The sequence below is a fragment of the Clarias gariepinus genome, chromosome 25, assembly GCF_024256425.1.
Source record: "Clarias gariepinus isolate MV-2021 ecotype Netherlands chromosome 25, CGAR_prim_01v2, whole genome shotgun sequence".
Taxonomy (NCBI): domain Eukaryota; kingdom Metazoa; phylum Chordata; class Actinopteri; order Siluriformes; family Clariidae; genus Clarias; species Clarias gariepinus.
The window spans coordinates 3,501,817-3,528,601 of record NC_071124.1 but is presented as its reverse complement, the minus strand read 5'-3'; the positions used below and the strand labels follow the sequence as shown (position 1 = coordinate 3,528,601).

The following is a 26,785-nucleotide window of genomic DNA, read 5'->3' as shown; positions in this document are numbered from 1 at the left end:
ACGCTGTTTGTGTTGTTCTTGTGTCACAAGGGTTCAGAGTGTCTCTGTTATCAGCTTAATATCTTTCAACTACTCGGTGTATATTTTATTTAGTATACAAAGCATGCTATCTCGTAAAGATAAAGTGTAGTAATCCTGACAAACCGTCCAGCGTCATCTCAGCTTGGGGTTTTCATTCCCATACCGGTTCCTTTTTTTTTTTTTCAGGTATTTTTATTGTACTAATAATTTTCATTCATTCTTGGCTGAGACCTTTGACATCTATTTACTTTATTAGGTACATCTGTTCAACTGCTTATTAACACAAATATCTAATCAGCCAATCACATGGAAGCAACTCAATGGTTTCAGGCATGTAGACCTGGTCAAGACGATCTCCTGAAGTTCAAACCGATCTGCTGGAATTTTCACATACAATCATCTCTAGGGTTTACAAAGAATGGTCTGAAAAAGAGAGAATACCCAGTGAGGGCAGTATTCTGGGTAAAAATGACTTGTTGATGCCAGAGATCAGAGGAGAATGGCTGTAATGGTTGTAAAAAGGAACGATGAAGAGCATCTCTGAACAAACAACAACACGTCAAAGCCTGGAGCAGATGTTCTACAGCAGCAGAAGACCACACCGGGTGTCGCTCCTGTCAGCTAAGAACAGGAAATTAAAGCTACAGTTCTCATGGGCGCACCAAAATTGTGCAGAAGGTGATTTTAAAAACGCCACCTGATGAGTCTCGATTTCTGTTGTATCATTTGGATCGTCGGGTCAGAATTTGGTGCAAACAACATGAAAGCATGCATTCATCCTGCCTTGTATTAGCAGTTCAGGTTGTTGGTGGTGGTTGTAATGGTGTGGGGGAAATGTTCTTGCCACACTTGCATGGTTAAAACACCACAGCCTATCCGAGTATTGTTGCTGACCACGTCCATTCCCTTTAAGACCGTACGCCATGTCACAAAGGTAAACACATCTCAAACTGGTTTCTTGACATGACAGTGAGGCCACTGTACTCACACGGACTCCACAGTCAACAGCTCTCACATAATAAAGATCTTTACCAAGTGCACGCATGAAAAATAAATGATTTTATACGTATATATTCAAGTAGCTTAAAAACGTGTGCATCATGTGCATTGTTTATTGTTCTTCATTTTGTCGGTTCAGATAACCATAACATCACATTTGTGCAGCACTGCAGCTTTGTCCTTTGGTTCAGTTTAGCGCCTCAAACCTCAAAAAAGAAAACCGCACACATATCACATTTGATTCACTTCCTGAGTCGAGTCACATTCTTGAATCAGAAGTGTCCGTCATTGCAGTGTTTCTTTTGTTCAAAGAACTTTAACACTATATGTGTGGAAGGCTTCATGACTGTTTTGTTTTATATCCGCAGCGGACCACGATTCGGTCCCTGAGGAACGCCTGTGCTTTTCTGTTTTTAATTAGCTCAAAATTTAAGTCAAGTTAGTTGCGTTGGCACATCTAATTACAACACGTTAGTCTATTGAATTCATGGAAATGCAGACTGATTCTCAAAAATCCTGACTGGAGAACTGAACCCATGCTGGTGAAAAATAGGAGTGAGATGCTTGTTTAAATATAGACTTTAAAGTGTTGTTCCAGCTGCACCATCAGCGCTCGTTTCGGCTCCTTCGTCCACGCAGAATACGGGAGATTCCACATCAGAGACGAAGAGACTTCAGAGTCCGAGAGAAACAGCTGGAGGAATGCTGGCCACCTTACCGTTTCTGGTTCTAAATCGGGGTGCGGTGCACAACCTCCTGAGAGAGAAGCTAGTGTTTATGTCCTGGCAAAACTACACAGCATGTCCTTTTAATTTCTTTCTTTCTTTCTTTCTGTTTAGAAATAAAAACTTGCAGAGTTACAGTTTATATGTCCACTGAGTTTTTAGATGAATGTGGGGAAGTAAGAAATTTTTTTAAGGAACTGTTTGTAGAGATAGGGGGGAAATAATTTCAGTTGCGTATCGTGATTTTTTTTTTTTTTTTTTCTTCACGTGGCAGTTCATGCATGTATCACCATGCTGACTTCAAATTTTTTTTTTTTTTTTTTTTCGTGCGTGTGTGGGTGTAATATATATATATATTTATATACACACACATACACACACGCACACACACACATATATATATATATATATATATGTGTGTGTGTGTGTGTGTGTGTGTGTGTATATATATATATATATACACACACACAATATTTTTAGACAATAATATTTGCATTTGAGATGACTTGTTGCAGTGCTCTTAACTACTGTTCACGCAACAAACTGACAAAATTTGAAGAAAAAAAATTATATACTATTATAAATAAATAATATAATATTAAATCAGAATATCTTATAAAATCGTGATAGTTATAAAAATCGCAATACAAAACAAATCGGTTTCATGATGATATCGTATCGCCTGCCTCCTGTTGAATCCCTTTACTAGTAGTTTGTATGAAAGCCGTTTAAGAAGTGAAGTTAGTGAGAAAATGTAAAAACAAAAAAATGGTTAAAAGGTTAGCAGGGTGCACTCAGACTAACCTTGTTTTGAAATACATAAAAAAATGTTTCTAAGCATGAAACCGGTTTACATGCGATCCAGAGCTCTATTAATCAATCCAGGACATTACGGAAGTGTGCTAACACGTATTGCGATTTTAAAGTAAACTGCAGTATATAATATTAAATGTATTACTTTGTATTGAAATGTATTTCCCTAGACTAACACCAAATAATGGTACAAACAATAATGCTTAGTTGATGCTTGGCCATATTTATTTATCATCTCAAAAGTGTTTAAAAAACCCCCAGAAATAAACAAATGTATCATTGACAAACTGCATAAATTCCTGACATGTTTTGCGATTAAATAATTGTACATGTCCTTATTGCGATTTTTAGTTGTTCGCCATCTAGCTGGTGTTTGGTGAGTTTTATGTTTAAGATGTGTTTATCAGTTTAATTGTGTCAATAGAAAAGGCTGTAGTTCATCAGCTGTCTTGTCATTATCACAGCATGTGACAGGCTTGCATCACATTTGCTTCCAGTCGTTCCTCAGGGATCGAGTCAAGGTCCACTTCAGTTACATATTTAACCTGTCTCGTTACATGCTTTTATTTGTCAGTTGTCATTCTCTGGTGATGAGACACAAGTGACGCAATGGTCATGCTGCCCTTTTTGTTAATCAATGTTGCAGAAAGAGTCAGAAGGAGTTTATCCTGCCAGTCAAGCCACCTTCTGGCATCAGTGATGCGTGACAAATTATTGCCCCATCGTAGGAGGATTTAAATCAATGTTTATCTGAGCACAAAGCTGTGAGCACCCCATCCAGGCAAACATATCAAACTCGGGACGCCTGTAATCAATCTGCAAACACAGAGGGAGCAAAGTTTATGTTTTTGGGTCCAGAAACGAGCTCTTTGTGCCATGGTTTGTTTTCCACACCAGCCCGTGTTGCCTCATAGTTCATCCCTGCCTTACTGAGCAAACAATCCTGCTTACAATTGCAGGAAATGTTAGTGTTCTTTTCAAATGTATTAATATTTTTACATAATTCGGATTGTATTATATAAATAGGCACGTGAGAGAAAAAAACAATGACTTCTAGTATTTTAAATAGATAAGCTGTGTGTGTGTGTGGGTGGCTTTTACATCGTCATTACAGGTGCAATTAGATAAACAATTACCATGACGACGAATGATATTATGGTCTCTTATGATTATTATAATTTTTTTTTATTTAAAGGTCTGCGGAGGACAGTCCCACCCTAGAAAATGTGAAAGTCTGATTAAAGACTCGTCCATCACATCAGTCGTGCAGCAATAGCGATGGAGAGGAGCAAGCGCAATTCCATTGCCGGGTTCCCCAGGCGGCCCGATCGGCTGGAGGACCTGGACGGAGGAGTGTTCGAGGCAGAGACAGGCCCCGCCCAGCTGGACAGGGTGTGTCCTTCTTCCTACCGTGCCCTCATCAGTGCCTTCTCCTGTCTGACGCGCCTTGACGACTTCATATGCGAACGCATCGGCTCCGGCTTCTTCTCGGAGGTCTATAAGGTAATGGGTTTGTTAAACTATTTAATTACGATCAAAAGTCTTGTCCTTTTAAAAGCCTTCGGTACTTTTAAAAGGTCCGGTTTTATAACCGCAAACGGACCTTGAACTGATCCCTGAGGTACACCAGCAGTGATGATATCAGGGACAAGTTTTCACTTTCGGTTTTTGGTGTAAGATGTTTGTCCTTTTTTTTTTTTTTCATAAAATCAACTTTAAGAAAAAAGAAAGAGATGCTGGTGAAGAAATAATGACAGTGAAATTAGTTTGAATAGTTCTTTAATAAATATAAAACTACAGCAAACTGCTCTGCGGCTATGGGAGGAAGTTAATTTACTTTATCCCCGCACCCCATGATTGATTATTTTTCTATAACAGCATGTTTTTTTTTGGGGTACACATTAAGTTAAAGGTGAAGAATTATTCAGATTTTCAGAGATTTTGGTCCAGAGTTAAGATCATCTATTTTTTTTTTCTTCTTTTTAAATGTTATATTGTCAAAAAAATCTGAACTCATAATATCTTTTGATAGTTTGCACGAATTGCTCTGATGCAATACCCTGCAAGCGTCCTGCATAGTTGGGGAGATAAGTTTTGGGCACACAGGGCTGCTCGTCTGCTCACATCAAACCATCCGTGAAGATCAATCCCTCTGTCACAGCGAATGAACCAGACACTGTTGGAATGGTGATCCTTGTTGGACGTAGCCGCTAGTGTTTTATGCTTCAGCGGGCGAGACAGGATGTAGGACTGACAACATGGTGTATTCATGTTGAAGATCATTTAAGACAATCAGGAATTATGACAGAGTTTCAAACGTTGCAGAGATAAAGTCATGCTTTAGACTGGTTCTGATCAGACTCACTCATGACTAGGCTTTCCCAGGCTCAGGTACTCATCTCCATCCGTGACAACGGTGTAAATGTCTGCCTGATGATTTCCTTTTGTTCTCCAGGTGGCCTTTTATGAACGCGTTATCTCGTAGGAGCAAACAGAATACCACGGAACACCAGTCGCATTCTTTCTTGTCACAAGCTAGAAAATTGATCCGATTAATGGATGTGGTTGTTTTGGCAGATAACCAGTTTAATTGCAGATCTTCTTAAGAGATCGCACGAGTTTTCAAATAAGCTGTGAAACCGATGTCTGTAGTCGAACGATTGGTTTCAGAGCGCATTTGAATTCGTCTCCATGGCTGAAAGGTTTCCTAGGAAAGGCAAGTAGAAAGGTTTCACTGGAGGTTTAAACAGATGGCCTGTGTAGAGGCATTTGAATATCATCACCGTAGAAAGAGTTTGCTAGGTCTTTTGGACGCTCGTATTTGAAAGAACAACACAATGTTAGTTTTTGTTTGTGAAAAGAATAAACAGACAAAAAACAGTAAAACAAATGTTTGATATCCACCCTAAACCTAGAGGTATTATTTGGGACCAAAACTATAATGAGATACTTTACCTCAGTACACCATTTTGTAAAATTTGACGAATAAACCATCACAAAATAATAATAGTGATAAATAATCACAGGCTGCTTGCTGTCTGTTAGGTTGTAAGAAAATGTGTTTGTTTTTCACAGCCTTGGCTTTAAAAATAAGAAGTGTACAAATACCTCTTTTCCACAACAGCCAGCCGTTCTCCTGCCTTCACCATTACTAGAAAGCATTTAAACTGCACAGTCAGAGAGATGAAAGTCAGAGGTTGGCAGTCAGAGGTTGTTTTTAGTTTTAGTAATTTTTTTAATTATTAATTGATTAATTCATTTATTTTTAGGGAATGGGCGGAGCTTCCAGTGGTGCTGTGTTGGAAATGGTGCATTTGTTTGGCTTTTGTGTTATGAGACTGAAGCTCGCAGTATAGAAGAAAGACAGAGAACACCAGTTTAACTAACTAAAAAACCAAGCTTCCCTAGCTTATTTATATACTTATCGGAGAAAAGTTTCGTTGCAGGTCACACCAAATAAAATTCATCTGCTGAAAAAGGTAAAAGGGCGCAGTCGCAAGTGCTTAAGGAACTTGCAAATCTTGTGGCAATCTTATAGGTCACATCTTATTAGAGGGCACAGCATGAAGGAACTGTTTATTACTTTTGGTTAAGGACAGCAAGAGGTTTTTTCTTCAACTTATCATTCACTTACTTAAAACTAGCTAGCTGGCCAGTCTGCAAAACACGTTTCAATTTAGTTTTGTTTATGTAGCACTTTTAATAACGGTCATTGTCGCAAAGCAGTTTTACAGAATTAAAACAATATGGGCGGCGTCCAGAGGAAAAACTATCTGAGATGGCAATAGGAAGAAACCTTGAGGGGAACCAGGCTCGACAGGGAACCCATCCTCATTTGGGTGATATCAGATAGCAGGGATTGATCTACACTCAGTGTTGGTGTGTGTTAGGAGACTGGAAGCTCAATAAAACAGGAGTGGTGTTAAATTAATATGGAGTCCACGTTTAAAGGATTTGTTTTTGTAGCGAATCTAAAAAGAGAGCCTTCCCCCACAGTACAGTGCTCGTGTACCAGGTTGTCCAGACAGGTGCTTACTGGAGAGGGATTGTCTGGGCTCGCGTTTTAACCAGACTGCCCGCTCTGTAGGTGGGCTGTAGATTAGCATGAGGAGATTTTACACTGCCATCTGACTCCTCGTGTTCTCCTCAGATCCAGAATCAGGTCCAGATATTGTAGTCCGATTTTCCAAAATGTATTTGTATATGTGGGTTGGTTCAGCAAGACAAAATCTAATCAAGGGGACCTGAAAGGAATCAACAGGGTGGTGGGATGGGTCCGAGTTACTCTTACTACCCAGACGTTGCTTAGTTCTGTACAACTTCATATCCCTAAAGTGTTTTATTCCTCTTACACGACAGTAAATCACCACTAAACTCTTTTTGAAAAATTCATTATTTTAAGTTTGTGTTACAAGGTCCTGACCTGACGCTGGAGACCCTCCCTGAGCTTCCGTAAATGTTAACTGAACATGGTGTCTGAATTGTTACTGTAGAACCAACAGCACGTTAGGACGAGTAAGCACTTCTGCTAGAGCGAAATATATCAAGACCTTCTTACCAATCAGATTTAAGAATTCAACAGTAGGTAGGTTGGTATGATCCAAAGAAAATAACTGGACTGTGTAGTTAAAGCTTTTTATGAAACTTCACCTCAGGTTCTCGCCAGTAGCGTTGCCGTAACAGCCTCGCATTACGTTAATTGCATTAACGTCCATAACCTGCCGTAACACGCTTCAGTAACAGTTTTTACGCAGTGACTGTTTTCTCTTTCTGCTTCACACATTTTCTTATCTAGCTCAGCTTTAGGAAGTTAGTTAAGTTTTTTTCTGTCTTCACACGCTTGTCACCGAGGCTTCCTGTGGTTTATTGCTCTTCGACATATTTGGTCCATCAGAGAACCGCAGATCTGGAGAGGAAGCGAATGAAGAAACGGTTCGATGTTTCAAGTCGCTTGCATGAAGCTTAAACGCGTGTAGCTCTGGGATCTTCTCAATCTTCTAACATGACTAAGCAGATCCATAATTAATTAAAAGTGTATTTAAACGTGACCCATTCTTGTTATTATTTTATTACCTCCAGGAAAAAAGTCAATGCCTCGCCAAAACGTACATGTCCTGCCCACTTTTAAATAATTTTTCTCCACCACATTATTAAATTTCTTCTACCACATTTTACACCGTAAACTCTGTGTAAAATCTGTCAATTCTGATTGGTTTTAATGTGTTCACTAGTTTTCCAGAAGCTTTGACCGTAGTGCAGCCGCGAATCACACGTTTATTAACGACACGTTGTTTATTGCATTCTTTTAACAATCCTGTAGCGTATAGAATCGAACACGTTGTTAAATGGAAATAATCATCTTTTTTTTTTTTTTTTTTTATTAATCATCACATTGTGTCTCGGATTATCTTCTTGAAAGCTTAAGCATTTTATTATATTTTTAAATATAAAATATATTTAAACATTTTTGCTTGAGCAAAAGTAAATATCATGCACATATGATGATTGTGTGTGTGTGTGTGTGTGTGTGTGTGTGTGTAGGTGCGTCACAGAGCCTCAGACCAGGTGATGGCCCTAAAGATGAACAAGCTGAGCAGTAACAGAGCCAACATGCTGCGAGAAGTGCAACTTATGAACAGACTCTCGCATCCCAACATCCTCAGGTTAGACACACGCCCACACACACACACACACACACACACACATATCATATCTATTGTAATCATAATGTATAGGTTCTGTAAAAAAACACACACACATGCACAATTGTCACTAATAGAAACCGTTGTTTGTCCCACTGATCTGATGGTGTGTGATGGAAGCTTAGCAACCAAGAAGCCGGGGATAACTTTCAACTTTTCACCGTGCTTTAGTGTTAAGCTAGTGTTTCAACACGATTCATTTAATTAACAGAAAGCGAAAATATCAAATATACTCAAACTTTAAAATTATCCTAAGCAACATGACTGTAATCATCTCTAATGTTTGTATAACAAATTGGGCTTGTACCTGACTCCTCCCACAGAGTAGTTTTAGATCTTAACGATCATCATTTTTTTTTTCCTTTTGGTCTTAATTAATCTTATTCATGGTTAATTACCAGAAATAGAATCCGAGGTTTTAAGGATCTAAGTTTCAAAAAGTTTTCAAGTTTGCAAAGTAATATATGATCTAGATAAAGCTTGTTTGTGATGTCATAAAATAGTCTTGTTGTTATGGCAACATTGTAACGTTAATTGAACATGAACCCGAGTGATCGTTAAATCTGTATTAGTGTGGTTGGTTCTTGTTTGCAGTAGACATTAGTACGGAAGATTCCTTATTGCTCGAGCTGTTTATCCGACCCAAACACACACACTTCTCTTGGTCCGTATCCGAAGCCTGGAAGTTGGCAGTCACTGATTATTGGACTTGACCAAAGTTCAGGGAAAAGACGGAGCAGCGTAAAAGCTGCAACTCTCATTCCTCGCCTGTTAACTCGATTCGTAGCGTCTGTGATTCAGGGTCTGAGTGACCGCCTGTGGAAAACTACAGTCTCGTTAAAAAAAAAAAAGCTCGACGTGCACATTTGTCTATAAATGGAACTGCGATTCAGACGGCTCGCTTCGGCCTCGCGCTATTTCCGTGCTCTGTGTTTGTACAGCAGAATGTGTGCTTGAGCTACAGGCCCAAGAGAGAAAAAGGGAGGGCGCGAGAGGGAGAGAAAAAAAAGAGTGAGAGAGAGAGAGGGGAGGCCTGTGTGTGTTTTTCACAATCACGTCATTGTTGTGTCCTGCAGAACGGAGGCGGAAGGCCCCGAGCGCTGACTAAGGGGGTCTTTGTTATTTGGAAAAAGACCCTACGAGCAGCAGCAATAAATGTCAGACCTGATGTTTATTACGCCATAACTCCCCAGAGTCACTCCTAAATCGGTGTGGTGTGGAACTGCCCCGGTCGGGGCGAGAACGGGGGACACAGGGTAGGAGGCTCTAAAGGATGCACACACTTCTTGATGGCAACTCGGTGTGTTTGTCACAATACCTTTAGGTTTTCAGTGACTAATAAAACAGAGCCTTGCAATAAACTTATTGACTTTCTGATTAGGCTTTAGGGACCCTCCTACACACAAGTATCACAAGTATGTAAATCCAATCACTGCTCACCAGTGCTCCTAACGATTAGCTGATCACCACTGTTTACATGGACCAATCACTGATATCTGTTGTTCGCCAACAACCAGTTATTGACCACCATCGCTCCAAATGACTAATCACTGATGGCCATCGTTCCCATTGGCCAATCACTGATGGCCATCGTTCCCATTGGCCAATCACTGATGGCCATCGTTCCCATTGGCCAATCACTGATGGCCATCGTTCCCATTGGCCAATCACTGATGGCCATCGTTCCCATTGGCCAATCACTGATGGCCATCGTTCCCATTGGCCAATCACATTTTCCAAATGACCACTCTACATTGTTCCCAACTGTTCACTGATCGCCATTGTTCCTTAAAAACCAATCACTATTCACCATTCTTCCCTAATGACCAGCCCCTCATCATCCCGCTTCTCAACAAATCACTAATCACTATAGTCCGTGCTTCATTTTCGACTGTACTCTTGGTAACATTCACAGTCATAAAAGAGAGTTATTGCATCCATAACCGTTTCCCTTGGCGCCCATTTGCAGACTTCTCACTTCTACTGTTTAATTTTTGTCTGCGTTTACAGAAATATTTTTTTATGATGATGTAACGGTTAGTGGATGACCAAATAAGGATTATTAAAATTTTTCTTTCCAGGCTTTATTTTATATTCTTATTCTTAGTCTGTGAGATCTTGTGAAGATCTTGTGTTTTTTACTTTCTAACTTCTTCAGCTGCTTTCCTCTTTGTATTTGCAACAGTCCACACACTCCTGTACATCCGTTCACCTGCAACATGAATTCTGGGTCATGCCGGAGTTACAATGCAACACACACATTAACAGTAAACATGTCTCAGACACAAAGCGGTTCAGAAATCACCGTGTCCTCCATGCGACGTGTGTGACGAAGCGAGAACGGGCGAGGAGGCAGAGTGATGTGTTAGTGATGTGTTATCAGGGTGCGAGTGTTATCCCTTAGCCCTGTGTTTCTTCGCTTCGTCTTGACGTCTCAGCTAAGAGTGTCAGATGCCGTGTTCACAATATTACACACACACACACACACACACACACACACACACACACACACACACACTTTGCTTGTGCATTGTTTGCAGAAGTAGCACTATACAAAACTGTATATAATTCCCAGAAAATAAGTTCTGTCTATTTTTTCACCTGCATAGCTAATGATGCGATGCTAATTAGTTTCACACATCTGTCATACTGACTGATGTAGACTGCATTTATATATAAATATATCTAACAGTTTTTCGATCTATCTAGTTAATTAGTGTGATCTAGCGGTCTTTGTTGTTGTATTAATCTTTTTTTTTTTTTTTAACAGTCCAATCCCTGACCAAAAAAAGCAATACGATCCTAACTGTGAGTGTCATGATCCGTCACAGACCTAGCAGACCATGAATATTCCAGAAATATCACTTTTAAAAGCACCGATTTAAAAACGTAGACGTTTTTAACCCTCACACATGCACACTGCGCGTTTCCAGAAGCATCTCACTTATCTCTAATCCTCAGTGACAAATTACAGGATGTGCTCCATCTGCAGTCGATCAATCCTAACTTGTTGAAAGGACACGGCTTAGAAGCTGGAGAAGCTTTTGCTTTCACTCTTTCACTTCGCCAGCGATAAATCCTGGACAGTGACTGCTAACAGGGACAGGAAGTCCTGCTTTTTATAGAGTAAGAGATGAATATAACATTTTTGGTTTTGTTTTTTTTGCAGGTTCATGGGTGTTTGCGTGCAGGAAGGTCAGCTCCATGCCCTTACAGAGGTAAGTCTCAAGGCATTCAACAGCTCATACTTAAAGCATCCTTGTCATGAGTTGTCCGGTGTAGTTTATAAAACAATTTGGTTGATTCCAACCCTACCATGAATTTTTTACAATATTCCTTACAAATCACATCTTCAACACAAGCTGCATCGTCCAATTTTTTTAAATAATTAGTCGTTCAAAGATAAAAACATCCAAATAATTTTTTCATTAAATTAAAATTTGTATTTATTTTTTTATTAATAGGAAAATGTTTTCTTCCAAAGCTGTGGCTCACAATAAACCTACCTACAGTTGAGAATAGTGTGTTATTTATTATTGTTAAGAAATGGGACCGTCTGATTTTTCCCGAAATTTATATATATAGATAAAAAAAATTGTGTTTCCGTGTTATCAGGATTGGTTTTCAATTTGCGCCAAACTGACTTTTCTTCATCTGAAACCTATTTAAGTTCTCGCTTTGACAAATCTCCCCAAAATTCGTCTTGGTTTTCTCTGTCAGTCACCACAATCTTTTAAATATGCACACGAAACTCGACATGAAGCAAGGCCCACCCCTCCTCTCTCATAAACTTAAAACGACTAAACTTTAGGTGGTAGGTTTCCCAAGATACCGCCTTCAAAACCAGGGGAGAGAGAGAAAAAAAAAGCAACAAAATGAATGCAAGAGGTCAGGTTACATTGTCTGTGTCTAAAGTTATTAACATAGCTTTGTGTGTATTTGCAAAGTTTGTGTTTAAACCTAAAAAAAAGTCTCCACACTTTTATTCATTTAAAAGCAAAATCCAGCCAAGGAAAAATGAAGCTGGCTTTTAAGAATTTTTTTGAAGGTGTGAATGCATTTTTTTTATTTATAAATTTGGTGTTAAATTGTTAAGAATTGAGCTTTAAAAAGGAATGAAGAGCATTTTAAACTCTCTTAGTGTAGCAATAAAGCCATGTTTGTGTGCAGTAAGAATGTCTGAGTCGCCCTTTTGCGTGTGTTTGTGTGTGTGTGTGTGTGTGTGTAATCACGCAGTGATTGGCAGCAAAATATAAAAGCAGCTGTAGGAGCAGGGTTAATTAAAAGTTAGCCAAGTGTGTTTAGCGGGTGAGTAGGAGTACGGGGGTGCAAACTCGTAAACTCTAAAGGAATGCCACTTTAAACCACTCAAGCCTGCACACGTCCCCGAGGTCGTCTTCTTGTAGTGCGCAAAAGCAAGGACTTCAGAGATTCAGTTGCAGGTTTTAGAAATGTAGATGTTTGAACTCCCATCATCCATCATTATGCATACATCAGATCATGGTGTATGCACCTGGTGAAGGATAAATCTTTAACATGAGCTGTGAACAGGAAACTAATCATAAAATGATAATGAAGCAGAATTCCAAATGAGTTTCTGGTGTTTACTGATGATTATTATTGATGACTTTCTACACAATGACAAAAGTAAGAGCTAAACTTCAGAGCCATGTGCTGCTATAATCTACACCCACCAATATCAACCCTTAAACAACCTGAGAGTAAAACAATTATAGAAATAGAAAGAAAATGAGAAAGAGCTTGGAGGGTTGCTTCTTACCGCTACTGCAGTCGTTAATGCAGTAGGAGTGTGTCTGTTGAGCGTACTTTCTGAGCCAGTAATATGTGAACTATTATAATTCGAGCACATTCTGGAATGTATTTACATTAAAAAATATGAATTGAATTGCATTTGTAACCCGAGTTACTGCAGGCATTCCTCAGGGATCGAGTCTAGGTTTACTGCTGTTCTAAAACTAGGCTGTTAAAAGAACTGCTATCTTTTACAGCACTAGTACCAATACTGCTAACAAAAAAGTTGTTCCACGAATCTTTAGAGTATATCGATGGACGAGACGTTTCATGTTAACACAACAAAAGTTTTAAAAGTTTAGCATTTGTGTCCTACCGGTGAGGCACGATCAATCATAAACAGATTGCAAATTAGATTTCGGTGCGATGTTAAAGCCATCTGTAACCGTGAACATCGAGAGCAAATTGGTTGTACTTTCTCAAGGAGCAGGGATGGATGGCATGCTGGCACTGCTAACAAGAAAATCAATCATAGTGAGACTAGCCAATCATATGAGTCTGTGATCTTAAACAAGTGGAAGGAGTAGGGAGTGCTTTCCTTTGAATGTTAGCCTTTGCCCTGACTGGTTGGTGGAGGTCAATGATTATGTAAGGAGTCCTTTATTCTTTAAAACCTGCTAGATCCGGATGGGTGTAGAGTAAAAACGAAGACATCTGCAGTACTCTGGGGTCACTCGCTTAATCTATGCCTCCTTGATCGCTTCCTGAAGATCATGTTTCTTCACTGCTTCTGCTCCCTCTTCACAAAAGAACTATTTTCTGTTGGGTTTTGGTCTGGAGATGGCCCATGCCATGGCTCCAGAAGCTCACCACTATTGTCAAGTAGCCAGTTTTTTACTAGTTTTCCAGCAAGATAGGCTCGAAGTAATTAGTGATCATCTGTTTTATGGTACAGTGAGAGAACTATAATACATGGGTTATGTTGTCTGAATACTTTTGGCCAACACTGTATGTTCCTTAAAGATACACTAATTACAACTTTCTACATCCATAGAAAAACCTTATACTATGCTAAGCGTGTCATTCTCGACATAATAAAACTATTTATAAAGCAAGTAACGTTGCATCATGTGCTCAGTTGAAGCTAATTAATTTCTGTAAACTTGTCATCGATACACAACGATGTTAAGAATGTTGAATATTAAAAAAAAACATTCAAATTTTGGATAAAAAAGTCATATTGAGCTTAAAGGCGTTCCTTATGGATGAAGTCTAGGACCGCTGCTATATTAAAATTGGTTGGTTAGGAAAAACCTGATGATATTAGAGAAAAATGTATTTTGTAATGATAGTTATGATGGTAAAATGTTTAGAAAATGCTTGATTTTATCTGCAAAATTGCAACACATTAGTACGAATACAACGCGAGTAAAATAGCATTTCCGTGGCATCATATATGTTTAAAGAAGGATAAGATTTAATAAGCTCTGTTTACTCAGACAATATTTATTTAATCTAAAATCCTTCCAATTAAACATGCCAAATTAACTGTTTACCTAACTGCGGGGATAAGATGTGGGTTTACATCCTTTTTACAAGTGATTAACCAAGATTATAATTTATTTGACATCCAAATTGTTTCTACTCTGTGTGAATAATTTAATCTACCACAATTATAACAAAAGAATTTTTTTTTTTTTTTTTTTTTATTCAAATGTTAAGGTTGGATTGGGCTTCCCATTTTTGTGCTGATAAATAGCGCCTTCTGCATTATGATTGGTTACAAGCATTCGGTCTCATCTATGATCGTTTTTGTATATGTTAATGTTAAATATTTAAAATCTATTCAAATATTGGATAAACAAATATTAGGCTTAAAGGCGTTCCTCAGGGAGTCTAGGACTGATGTTTTAAAATTGTCTTGTTAAGAAGAACCTGATGGTATAAGGGAAAGACGCATTTTGTATTGATCATTATGGTGGAAGAGTTCCTACTTCAGGCAGAAACTCAGTGAATAATAGTCTGAAGTTTAGTCTGAATAGTCTGATTGTTTCGATTGGGCTATTATTAGAGAAATATTAGTGTATATATACAGTACAGGCACTTATAGAGCTTTGATAGAACTAGAGCGTTAGGATTTGTCACATCACGGCTTCCTGCATAGGAAGAATTGAGAAATCTCGATATGTGTGCTGCTTGTCACATCGCTGCTCTGTAAGACACGTACACAGGAAATAAACATTGACTCTTGGGTTTGTCACCCTAAAGACAGGGTTACGAATCAAACCATGATGCATTCAACCCAAGCAAGGAAAACACTGCTGCTGTGTCAGAGTGTGCCTGTTTAGCATTTATTTTCTACGGTGGCTCAGTTTGTTTGAGCTAAATTCCTGTTTCAGTTACAAAAATTTCATTTCAACTCATTGCTCACGACAATACGGATTATTGTGATCGTGTGGAGTAGTACACAGCGTGAAAAGATGGCAAAAACAATCCAGTCTTTATTTAACAGAGCCTCAGGCAGAATTTCTATTCAAGAACAAAACAGTTATTCCCTCAGGCTTGACTCCATGTGTGTGTATGTGGGAGAGATTAGTATCGATCAGGTGGGTTAAAGCGCACATGTGACTGATGATTGACAGATATTTCAAAGGATGCCGGGCGAGTTACAGATGCCAGGCGTTATCAGCCGGCGTTCCTGCGTGAACCGGATCTTCAGGTAAACACGATAAATAACAGACGAGCTCCAGTGCCATGTGCAGCTTCAGCACACACCACGATCGCAGCCTCCTGTGTGTTATATACAAACAGAAGCCTGTCATCAGCGTAACACTAAATAATACATGCCGCACATCGGCCACCTGGCACGTCCCAGACCTAATCCAATGACGGAGGCTGGGAATATTCATCAGATATGTTTATTTATTTATCTTAAACGCCCCATCGAGATGGAACAGTGGGTCTGTTTGTTCTCCGCTCTATTCTTTATGACAAGGTTAATGGAAAAAAAAAATCCACTTTGTCTCAAGGTCATAAAACCAATGCTGAATTTTTTTTTCCATTTAGCAATTTTTTCCATTCAGAGTATTCATAACAAAGGGAGTGTTGCAGTTGGTGTGGTTGGTGTACACGCTAGACTTCGAGTCCCAGAATGCTGTCCTGCCTACGAGCTAGACTACCTTTCCACCAATAGCAGTGCGGTGTTATGGGTAACGTAGGATAACCCTAGGCCCACAGATTTTCTTCCTAGTTTAGTCATTTCCAAGCCCCACCGTCATATTAGGGCGATCAAACATCAGCGACAGCCAGCAAACTAGGGATCCTCCGATGCATGTGAATGCCAACCACTCACCATTCTGGAGTGACGTAACACAATATTAAAAATCTTCTAAAACATTGGAATAAAAAAATCATATTGTGCTTAAAGGCATTCCTCAGGGATGGATTCTAGGACCACTGCTGTTTTAAAAATCGACTTATTACGAAGAACCTGATAGTATCAGATAAAATGTATTTTGTTTGTATTTTTGTCGCTCACTCACAATTACAGAGTGACGTAACACACTAGAAGAAAAGTACTATGCAATCCCTTAAATGATTGGCACGTGTCGCTACGGATAGTGGTGGCATCACCCGAGGATCAACCTTGCGATCTCATAAAGACAGCGACGAGCACCTTAACACTGCGCCAGAAGTTGAGGAGAAGAAAGGAGAAGGATGTTTCCAGAGGAATCTGGACATTTACAAGCACAAGGAGGGATAGTGGCGAGGTCAATTGGCTTAGCAAGACAATAACGAAGCTTAAATGATATCTTGATTATAATAAGGTACTCCATCTGGTTACGGTTTGATTAATCTGATATTCCTTATTCTCATTAAACACCTACCAGGTCAGCTGTGTTTGGGTCAAATGAAGTAAACAGGTCAAAAAATATCCAAGCCTAAAGAAGCAAGACTGTATATTTAGCCTCAGATGTATGAGCTGAAAGAAATAAGAGAGAGAGTGAAAGAGAGAGAGACACGTACACTATTACCTCTGCTTAAATATAGCCATTACATCAGCTGCGTTCATCTGTCTCAAAATTCTCTCTCTCTCTTTGATTGATTCGCCTACACAGGAGCAGGAAAGCGCGAGAGTGCGGCGTCCCCCGTGTCTAGTTCCCGTCTGGACATCGGAGACGTTATTTGCATTCGAGCGCTCTGTGAAAGCAGAAAGATCATACCTTTTAAACAAAACAGGGACCCTCGAAATGACAAGACGGGTGTAAAACACGGTGCCGTTATCAAAAAGCGGTGGAGATACACATAATAACAGCACTTCCTGAAGAGAGTCACTCCACACCGTACATTTTTATAGATTTACTTTATTATTAAAACATAGATTTTATCAGTTTATATTGAAGGTAGGTTCGATCTGTAAAACAAGCGAGTCCCAGTTTTCCACTTATGTTACAGCAGCTATAACCATTGGCTTCCTCAACAGTCTCTCTTTCTCTTGCTTAAGAAATATGTTTTGTTACATTGTGTTACTGCGAAACCTTAAAGCGTAAATTCCTCGGTCATGAAGACGTCCGAAAGCTACAGTCTGGGGATTTCTCCCGGATAAGTTGTTGTGTGAACTGGACATACAATCATTTACCAACACTACTTACACATTACAGAAACTTGGCTAGGAGTTATTGCCACATCCGCCGTACACTCCTGACCTCGCTTTGAGACATTTCCACATGTCTGGGCAAACATTAAAGGAGTTCCTGGGCGGTCAGCGTTTTTGGCGTGAAGCAGACAGTCTGATCATGACTTTGGTGTACTGAGTAAACTTTCTACTTTGATGCTCTCCAAGCACTAGTGAAACACTGGGATAAGTGTATTAGTGTCGCAGGGAATTATATAGAAACATAAAGGGAGTTTTTACTCTTAGAACTGTGTTTTGTTATTCTGCACAATCAAAAGTCCCAGTTTGACTTGAATATAAAGAGAGGTACTGTTTATAGAACACCTAATGACCAATCAGAATTTAGAATGTAACACTCTGTGGTCTCAGTACAGTACAAACAACACTAATGTAAAATTGGAAAATGTTGTTGTGTAGAACTGTTTATTTATCTGCGTCATGGTGTGAGGCAAAAGAGGAATCTTGCGCATCCCATCGTGAAATTCTTTTCTATCTCGAAAGACAATGATGTCATCGCTGCCCTCGTCCTCACCCTGCCTGTCTGCACTAGTGTAAACGACGCCTCCCATGTTTCAGAGCGTGAACTTTAGAGAGTCCATTAGCACAGATTAAACATAAATGATAAAGGAGATGGACAGACAGAAGCCTCGGAGAACAGTTCTATTTACGGTCAGTGAGCGCAGGAGGAGGAGGAGGAGGAGGATGAGGAAGCACAGCTGATCTGATTTTAATGCTTACTCGGCTGCCTGTTCACGATGTCGTAATGCAGTTTGATTTCCGTTTAGCTTCAGGAAAACATGAAAGTAGGGCAAAGAGGAACACTGAGATGTTTTGTTTCGTGGTCAGGTCACGTCACGTAATGCACGGGGAAAAAAAATGATTAATAGAGCAGCCGAGCTGAGACGTATTAGGTGGAACAAAAAAATTAAACCACTTAGTATTTTAGAAGGATGGGATTTCATGCTGGGAAATCTGTCTGCGCTGATGCCGTTGGTTTTCTCATGATGTACTGTAACGGGTCTCACTGACAACCAGGTGGAGTTTCTGTTATACTGAGACTCAGAGTTGTAAAGTTTACCTTAGGTCTTAACGTTAATAATTGGTTCGGAATAAACTGTTTGTGTATGTGCAAAATATTATGTTTTTCAAAAATAGACCACCGATAAGAAAAATCTAATTTATCTTTAAATTTGTTATTCTAATATTTTCCAGAATGAGTTAAAATTACAAATATAAACATACAAAATCCAATTTTAATAACTTTTTTTCTGGTGCACACATTCATTATAAGATAAACAGAAAAAATATTTTTATATAATATTAAAGTTAAGGTGCTAAAAAAGGTGCTAAAAGATAAAAAAAAATTTTAAGTAAACTCGGCAAATCATAGGAAGGCAATAAATAAAACCAACAAAAAACAAAAAAACTGTTAAAAATAATATGGAAAAAAGTGAAGTAATAAAAAGAAAAAAATTGAATGTGAGAAAATATTTTTTTTTAATAAAAACACAATATAAAAGGATGTCTAAAATTAAATAATTAAAAGAAAAAAAGGAAATTGAAAAAATCTGTGTATCTAATGAGAAATGTATATAAAAAGAAATAGTTAAACCTCAGATTGCGAGCATAATTTGTTCCAGACACGTGCTTGTATATCAAAGCAAATTTCCCCCATAAGAAATAATAGCAACTCAGGTGATTCTTTCCACAACCCAAAATATTCATATACAAGTAATTAATACAAAATTTGAAGTAAAAAAAAAAAATTAACCTGCACTTTCCTACCTTTGAAAAGAATCATGACTTATGTTAGACGAGAGAAGGAGCAGGAACAGAGAGGCTACTGTGTAGGACGACACACACAAACACAAAAAATGCTTTTAAAAAATGCTTAACCAGCACGCACACACGTGGTCACAATGTTATAATTCAATTTTATTTGTATAGCGCTTTTTACAATTGACATTGTCACAAAGCAGCTTTACACAATCAAAAGAATTATTTAAGTCTGTATGAAATGTGAATGTAAATGAATCAAAATGATAAGGCTGTCCCTGATGAGCAAGCTAAGGATGATGGCGACATTGGGAAGGTAAAACTCCCTGAGATGGTAATAGGAAGAAACCTTGAGAGGAACCAGACTCAACAGGGAACCCATCCTCATCTGGGTGAAAACAGATAGCAGGGGTCAATCTGCATTTAGTGCAGAGTGCAAGCAGGGACTCTGGCAGGACTAACTATGAACTACATTTGCAAGAGAGAGAAGAACCATTGGATCAGTTGTGATCACGTGACACTCGACAGACAAAGCGTACTACAGCACTCGCATATCAAGGCCTCGCTCATTAAAATTTACATTTTTAAAAACTTTTTAAAAAGGTAACATTCATTTAAAAAATTCGCTTGTCTTCCAAAAGTGAGAATTTGTTTCTGATTTGTTTAAGTGAAAAATATACTCCATTTCCGCATTTCCGGTTGTTGCTTGTCGAGTCCCGTGTCAATGTGAGTGAATGTTCTCGTCTTGTGCTGCAGTACATCAACGGTGGGAACTTGGAGCAGCTGCTGGACAGCAACAAGTACCTGAGCTGGACCTCACGGGTCAAACTGGCGTCAGACATCGCCATGGGTCTGGCCTACCTGCACTCCAAAGGCATCTTTCACCGAGACCTCACCTCTAAGGTAACGACGCTACACTCGCGCTTCACTGAGTTTTTAAAAAAACCGCTTGCTCGTGCTGCGTCCCACACAAGGCGACGCATCACACCACGAGGACTGCGGCGTCTGATCCGCCCTCTTCCGTATGTATCTCTTTATATTTTAACAGACCAAAAATAAGAAACAACTTTAGTTCGACATACTTTTTTGTTCTAAAGCTAAACATTAGACACCATCTTCATTCATATCTGGAATCTAAAAAAAAATTATCGGTTTCTCTTCTCTGTTTGTCCAGATATGATAAAAACCAAGCTGCAGAACCGCATACTTTTCCATACGAACCCGAAAATAGCGCCTGCCCTCAGATACACATGACCTCCTGACGTCTCACGTGCAAACCGTAACCGAGAAACCGAGATATTCTCCAGATCGTATCGGCGATAAGGAAAGACGTGGAATGTAAACACACGCAGCCTCTCAGTGGGCGCACTTAGTTTTGCTTTTAACTTTGCTACCTGAACATGAACAGGAAATTCCCAGCGCGCCAAGCCAAAGCCGTGTCAGGCTTACAAGATAAATAAATCATTCCGAAATTATCTCAAACGCATAAATCACTCTTGAATGATTATCGGAAACCGACGTGGTAGGGCGCTAAAACTTTTTTACAGCCTCCACGTTAAAATATGAAGCTGCAGAGGGGTGGCGAGAATGAATTTTTTTTATTTAGCAGTTCATGACTATACCTTGTGTGTGTGTGTGTGTGTGTGTGTGTGTGTGTGTTTGCAGAACTGCCTGATCAAGTCAGATGAAAACGGTTACACTGCGATTGTTGGAGATTTTGGACTCGCAGAAAAAATCCCCAGTCATGAGTAAGTCACCACACGAGTGTGTGTGTGTGTGTGTGTGTGGTAGTAAGTGCATCTGATCTGGCAGAACATAGCGTTCAGTAGTTCACTAATAGAAGAGCTAATAATACTAAAGCTAATAATACTGAAGAACTCTCTCTCTCTCTCTTTCTTTTCATCCACATTAACATGATCAAAAACTTCCCCTTTACCTCCAGGGGGTACTTCATAGAACGTGTTCGAACTTGTCTGAGAATGTTTACAATCTCTCCCTCTCTCTGTTGTACGCGCAGGGCTGACGGAGAGAAGCTGGCGGTGGTGGGTTCTCCGTTCTGGATGGCTCCGGAGGTTCTGCGAGACGAACCGTATAACGAAAAGGTGAACCCATGAGACCCGGAACGCACAAACAAGTCAAAGATGATCACAATAATAATAATATTAATAATAACAATAATAAAACAACCGCTCCTTTGTGTCCGTCTCCAGGCCGACGTCTTCTCCTACGGCATCATCTTGTGTGAGATCATCGCCAGGATACAGGCCGATCCCGACTTCCTGCCTCGCACCGAAGTCAGTTCGTCGCTCATCTCACTAAACCCTTGAAACTGAAACTGCATGTACAGTCTCGGTGTATATAAAAGAAATGATCGAGTGTCTCACTCACACAGCCTTATTTCGAAACTTTTTGAGAAATTCCTTTAAAAAAAATAAATAATTTAGATATGATCTAATCTACAAACTCCTTCTAGAAGAATTGATTACGGCTCATAATACAGGCTGAAATGTTTAACATTAGATGAATAACCTTTGTTTAAAATTAGTTTGTGTGTGTGTGTGTTGGCAGAACTTCGGTTTGGATTATCACGTGTTCCAGCACATGGTCGGAGACTGTCCTCCTGACTTCCTTCAGCTCGCCTTCAACTGCTGCAACGTGAGTATCCACTGCGTAAAGAGGTTTTATTTAATTTAGAACTGTAGACGTTTCATGTCTGTACGTCTCCAAATCAATCCATTAATTGATTATACTCCTCCCGGACAAAAACAACATTAAAAAAAGTTGTAGGCTATAATATTTCACCTTGTTTACCTTTTGTTTTGATTTCTCCTGTGGCATCGTTTCCATAAGCTTATGCAACCTCACAACATTAACATATCTGTCCAGTCGTATTCGTTGCTCTCCGAGATCTTATACTGAGGATGAGAGTCGGACCACTGCGTTAAGCCTTGACATTGTTAAACCTGGACCTGAGCAACTAAAGCAACCCCAGATCATTATACTGCTTCCACTAGACGTAAAGGGTAAATCTGGACTCATCCGACCACAAAACCTTTTTCCATCGCTCCATAGTCCATTCTTTATGCTTCCCACCAGACTGGACCATTATTCTCCGATTAGCTGCAGTGATAGCCTTTTTTTAAGGCTACACAGCGGTTTAATCCCAATTTCCTTCAGCTCTCTTCACATTGTTCGTGAGGAAATGCTCTTACTTCACTGTTAAACATAGCCATAGATTCTACTGTTTGTTTGTTTTTTGTTTTAATGACAAAAAAATTGATTGCTTGATTGATTGTTTTTCACCAAGTGTTTGTGATGTCTCATTACGCTTATTCAGGATTCTGACCTCCTTGAAGATGGTCACCACTACCTTTCCATGTTTTACAGTTCTAAACTCAATTTTAGTAGTTTAAGCAATCTCCTTTAGTTGTTTTCTTTGCTTGACGCAGAACAATAATTTGACCCTTCTAAAGCAGAGGAACATTTCTCCCACAGGATACCTCTCCTAAAAAAGGTCGTTTAAAAAAATGAGAAGCTCCTCACTGCAGTGAGTCAGTTAGGGTTAAATAACTTGCTGCAGCCGAACCACATTAATCACTGCGGTAATTATGCAGTGGACGCCTCTTAACTGTTTGTTTCGTTAAATCCACAGTTTATAAAGTGCATTGGTTTGGACGCAGTGTTTGTGTTGTAACATGCATGAAGGAAAACCTCTGCTGCTCATGTGATTCCTGTCATTCCAAGATAGCGGAATTTCCCGTGTTCAGTATCAGGTGTTTTCGTTTTTATATTCGAGTGTGTTGTATAGTTTGAGCAATAATAAAATGGTCTGATTAGATCAGTCTTTTTTTTGGTCGATCCCGTTCAGTGAATTGACGGACGGGTTTTCGATTATTTCAATTATTTAGGTAAACATACTTGGTAGAACTTAAATAGTTAAAAATCTAACGATTACATACAAATTTACCTCAAGCTTTCGAAGGAAATACAAACCACTTTGTAAAGTACTTAAAATACTCACGTTTTGTAAGATTATAGCAACAACTTCTTCTTTTACTTCTTCTTTTTAGCTTATGGGTGGTTTGTGCAATACTGACGTGAAATTTAAGCCGCACAATTTACACAGCATTTCAGCGTTCATTAAAAACTTTCAAACCTTTTTTTCGAACACTTTAAAACCTGTACGAATCAAATTCAGTTGAGGCCGGAGTGCAGAAAACGCTTTATGTTTTATGTTCAGTGTTGGAAATGATGTAAAGGTCATGGACCAGACGCTTGGGCGCGCACACACCTGACATGTCATTGTGTATTGTTTTTATTGTTTTATTGTTCAATAATATAGCGATTGGTGGCATTTGGAGTAAGGGGAAAAGATTTAGGCTCCATGTTAAGCACTTTGCCTTCTCTCTCGTGTTTCAGATGGACCCAAAGCTCAGGCCTTCGTTCCCCGATATCGTCAAGAGGCTGGAGGACATCCAGCGGCGTCTGAAAGCTGAAGAAGCAGAGAGAGAGAGGATCCATATACAAGCAGAGATGGATAAAAAGAGCATCCCTAAAGGTGTGTAACAAACACACACACTTTACACCATTGCTGTATATTTAATAGTTAAAGTGAATCATTAGGATCCTCGAACCTAATCTTTATCAGGACATGGAAACTAGCGTCTTAATAAAGTAATAAACGTCCTCCCAGACGCAGACGGGCAGTGTGCAGAGTTCCTCCTACATCTGAATCAGGAAGCTGTAAAAGATAAAGCCAGGTCTTCCACCTGACGCTCCTCCACACCCACCCCACCACCGTTCGGGGCGATCCGCGGCCACTTTGCATCTTTTCTCAGAGCGAGCTGTCCTCTCTCCCCCGCCAGCTCCAGTTACACTCTCGTTTTTATAACCCTGTTCTCTAATTTCCTTTGGCAGCTAATCCAGGAAGTGCGCGAGCACCCGGCGCTCTCACTGGGCGTCCCATCAATCATTCAGCATCCCTTCAGTTCTGTTCTATTCCTGTAACGGGAACATTTAGCCACCTGAGCAGCGCTCGCATTTTGTTTTAGGTTTTTTTTTTGTTGTTGTTTTTTGTTTCTGGTCGTCTGCTAAACCTAAAGGCTTTTTTTTTTTCGAAAGTCGCAATGTGTGTAATGTTTGTAATTCCTTACATACCACAAATTCAGTCTAGAGCTACGTACATTCCACGGTGCTCGCTTACCTTCAGTTCTGGCCGGCGTCCATCATGGGGTTATTTTTTTTTCATGACGCCCCCTGGTGGTCAGTGATGCAGCAGTCCATTCAAATGTTATATGTGGAAAACTTTGTGGATTTCTATTTTTAATTCTTCTTATCTTATTTATAATGTGTTTATTTTTTATTAGTCATATTAATTAGATTGTAAATAATGTAGAAGTGGGTATGTTGTGCAATTGCCTTTAGTTTTTAGGACTGCACAATATGACACGAGTATTAAAAAGTCCAATATTCAGCATGTAAAAGGTGTGTTCTCGTCTCTTCGTCCCTGTTTAGGCGAGAAGTTCCAGGGTATAAAGAGACTGAACCCTCTTGGCCTTCAGGACGACAAGATCCCGCCCAAGTCGCCCCGCCCACGCCGCAACATCTGGCTTTCGCGCAGCCAGTCGGATATCTTTTCCCGCAAACCGGGGCGTAAGGTGAACGTCCAGGACCCTTACTACAACCCCGGGCCACGGGCCGTTGCCAAGGTCAACCCTTTTAGCGCCCGCGAGGACCTCAAGGGCGGCAAGATCAAATTCTTCGACATGCCCAGCAAGTCGGTGTTCTCGCTCATGTTCGATTTGCACTCGCCGCGAGGCAGCATGAGCTCGTACCAGCCTCAGACAAACTCCTGGCCTGAGTTGTGGCAGCTGCCAGGACGACAGTGCCGTTCCCTCCCCGTGTCTCCGCAGCAGGCGCTGTCCGAGGCTTTCTGCGGCGCGAGGAGCGAGGCCGGAGACATGCGGCCCAAAGCGATTAGCAGCTGGGCGAGGAGATACGCCGTGCCCGAGATCCCACCCTACAGACCTCGCGAGCCTTCCAGAGTGGAACCGGAGTCTGAGACCGAGGAAGCCATGGACTGCTCAAATAGCAGAGGCAGCTTCTTCGACATCGACTACGACGAGGACAAGGAGCGAAACGAGCTGCCTAACGGAAACGGGGAGGACATGGAGGCCGAAAGCGAGGAGAACACGTCCAGCTTGTTCTCCCTGACCAACAGGAACCCGCTTCCTCTGAGCGCATCAGCCGACCTGCAGGAACCGCGCTCCATCGTTCTCGCTCCATGCCGCGCGCCCGCATCACCCGACCTCGTGTCCCGGTGCGACATCTGAGAAAACGTCGTATTATTTAACACTCAGAGAATTATTATTATTATTATTTTGTCCTTGAAGACAACGCAGCCTGATGTTTTCAACCAGATGTCTTCGTGAGCTCACACACACACGGAGATCAAATGAATGTATTTTGTTTGTTTCTTTACGAGCACTATGATTATCTTAATCGGACAAAATTTTTGCGACTGCGAGAGAAAAACGATTGTTTCAGAAAATTAAAAAAAAGCTAGAGATTGTTCCTGGGTATTACAGCTATTCACTTGTAATTTTGCACTGTAATTAGCACACCTGATCGCTGGAAGAGACAGAAACATTCCGTACGCGCAGTTTCACCCTGTCCTGAGCGAGTGTTTTTCTTGCTGAGAGATTAAAAAAGAAAAAAACTAAACACGTCCGTGTCTGTAACTACTTAAAACGTCGTTAAATTGCACTTGAATCGAAGAACTTGTTGGGTTTAATCTTTTTAATCGTTTTTTTTTTTTTGTTGTTGGATTTGTCACTACATTTCTATGCAATAAATCTAACCGAAGCAAACTAGTTTTATAGTAATATAGAGAGAGAGATGCTCTATTTTGATATTTATAAAGAAGAAAAGAAGAAAAAAATGAAAAGAATTTTACTTTCTATGTCTTACTTTCCCTGCTGGTCAACTGTGTGTGAAAATGTCGTGTTAATACAGTTCGATGAGCACAAGATGTGTGTAAATAGACGTCAGGTGTTTAGACGTCATTAGTCCTGGCTGTTTGTTGTTGTTTTTTTTCCCCTCATCGCGCAGGTTTGTATTCGATGTCGAGATGTATAATTTCTACCAAAGACAGATCAGGACCTTCCTTTGTTTCCGTTCATAAGGTTTCATTTTTTTTTTTTATGTTTAAGTGCATGTATGTATATTCAGTTGTTTAAAAAAAAAAGATAATAAATGATTTGCTTTCGTGTTGTTTAATCTTGAGGGAGTAATTCTGCCTGGAACGTGTTTGTTAGTGTAAT

General features: G+C 39.8%; 1 protein-coding gene across 1 annotated transcript in view; it reads left to right on the top strand.

Moving 5' to 3' along the window:
• tesk2 (testis associated actin remodelling kinase 2) overlaps positions 1-26,741 on the top strand; it is a 29,939-nt gene extending 3,198 nt beyond the window's left edge. The window contains exons 2-11 of the mRNA XM_053486493.1: positions 3,754-4,061; positions 8,100-8,221; positions 11,430-11,478; positions 20,220-20,366; positions 21,129-21,211; positions 21,481-21,565; positions 21,674-21,757; positions 22,032-22,118; positions 23,883-24,021; positions 24,978-26,741. Of these exons, the coding sequence (XP_053342468.1) occupies positions 3,837-4,061; positions 8,100-8,221; positions 11,430-11,478; positions 20,220-20,366; positions 21,129-21,211; positions 21,481-21,565; positions 21,674-21,757; positions 22,032-22,118; positions 23,883-24,021; positions 24,978-25,795 (1,839 nt within the window). The 5' untranslated portion in view covers positions 3,754-3,836 and the 3' untranslated portion in view covers positions 25,796-26,741. The remainder of the gene's footprint in view (positions 1-3,753; positions 4,062-8,099; positions 8,222-11,429; positions 11,479-20,219; positions 20,367-21,128; positions 21,212-21,480; positions 21,566-21,673; positions 21,758-22,031; positions 22,119-23,882; positions 24,022-24,977) is intronic.
• Positions 26,742-26,785: the final 44 nt, after the last annotated feature.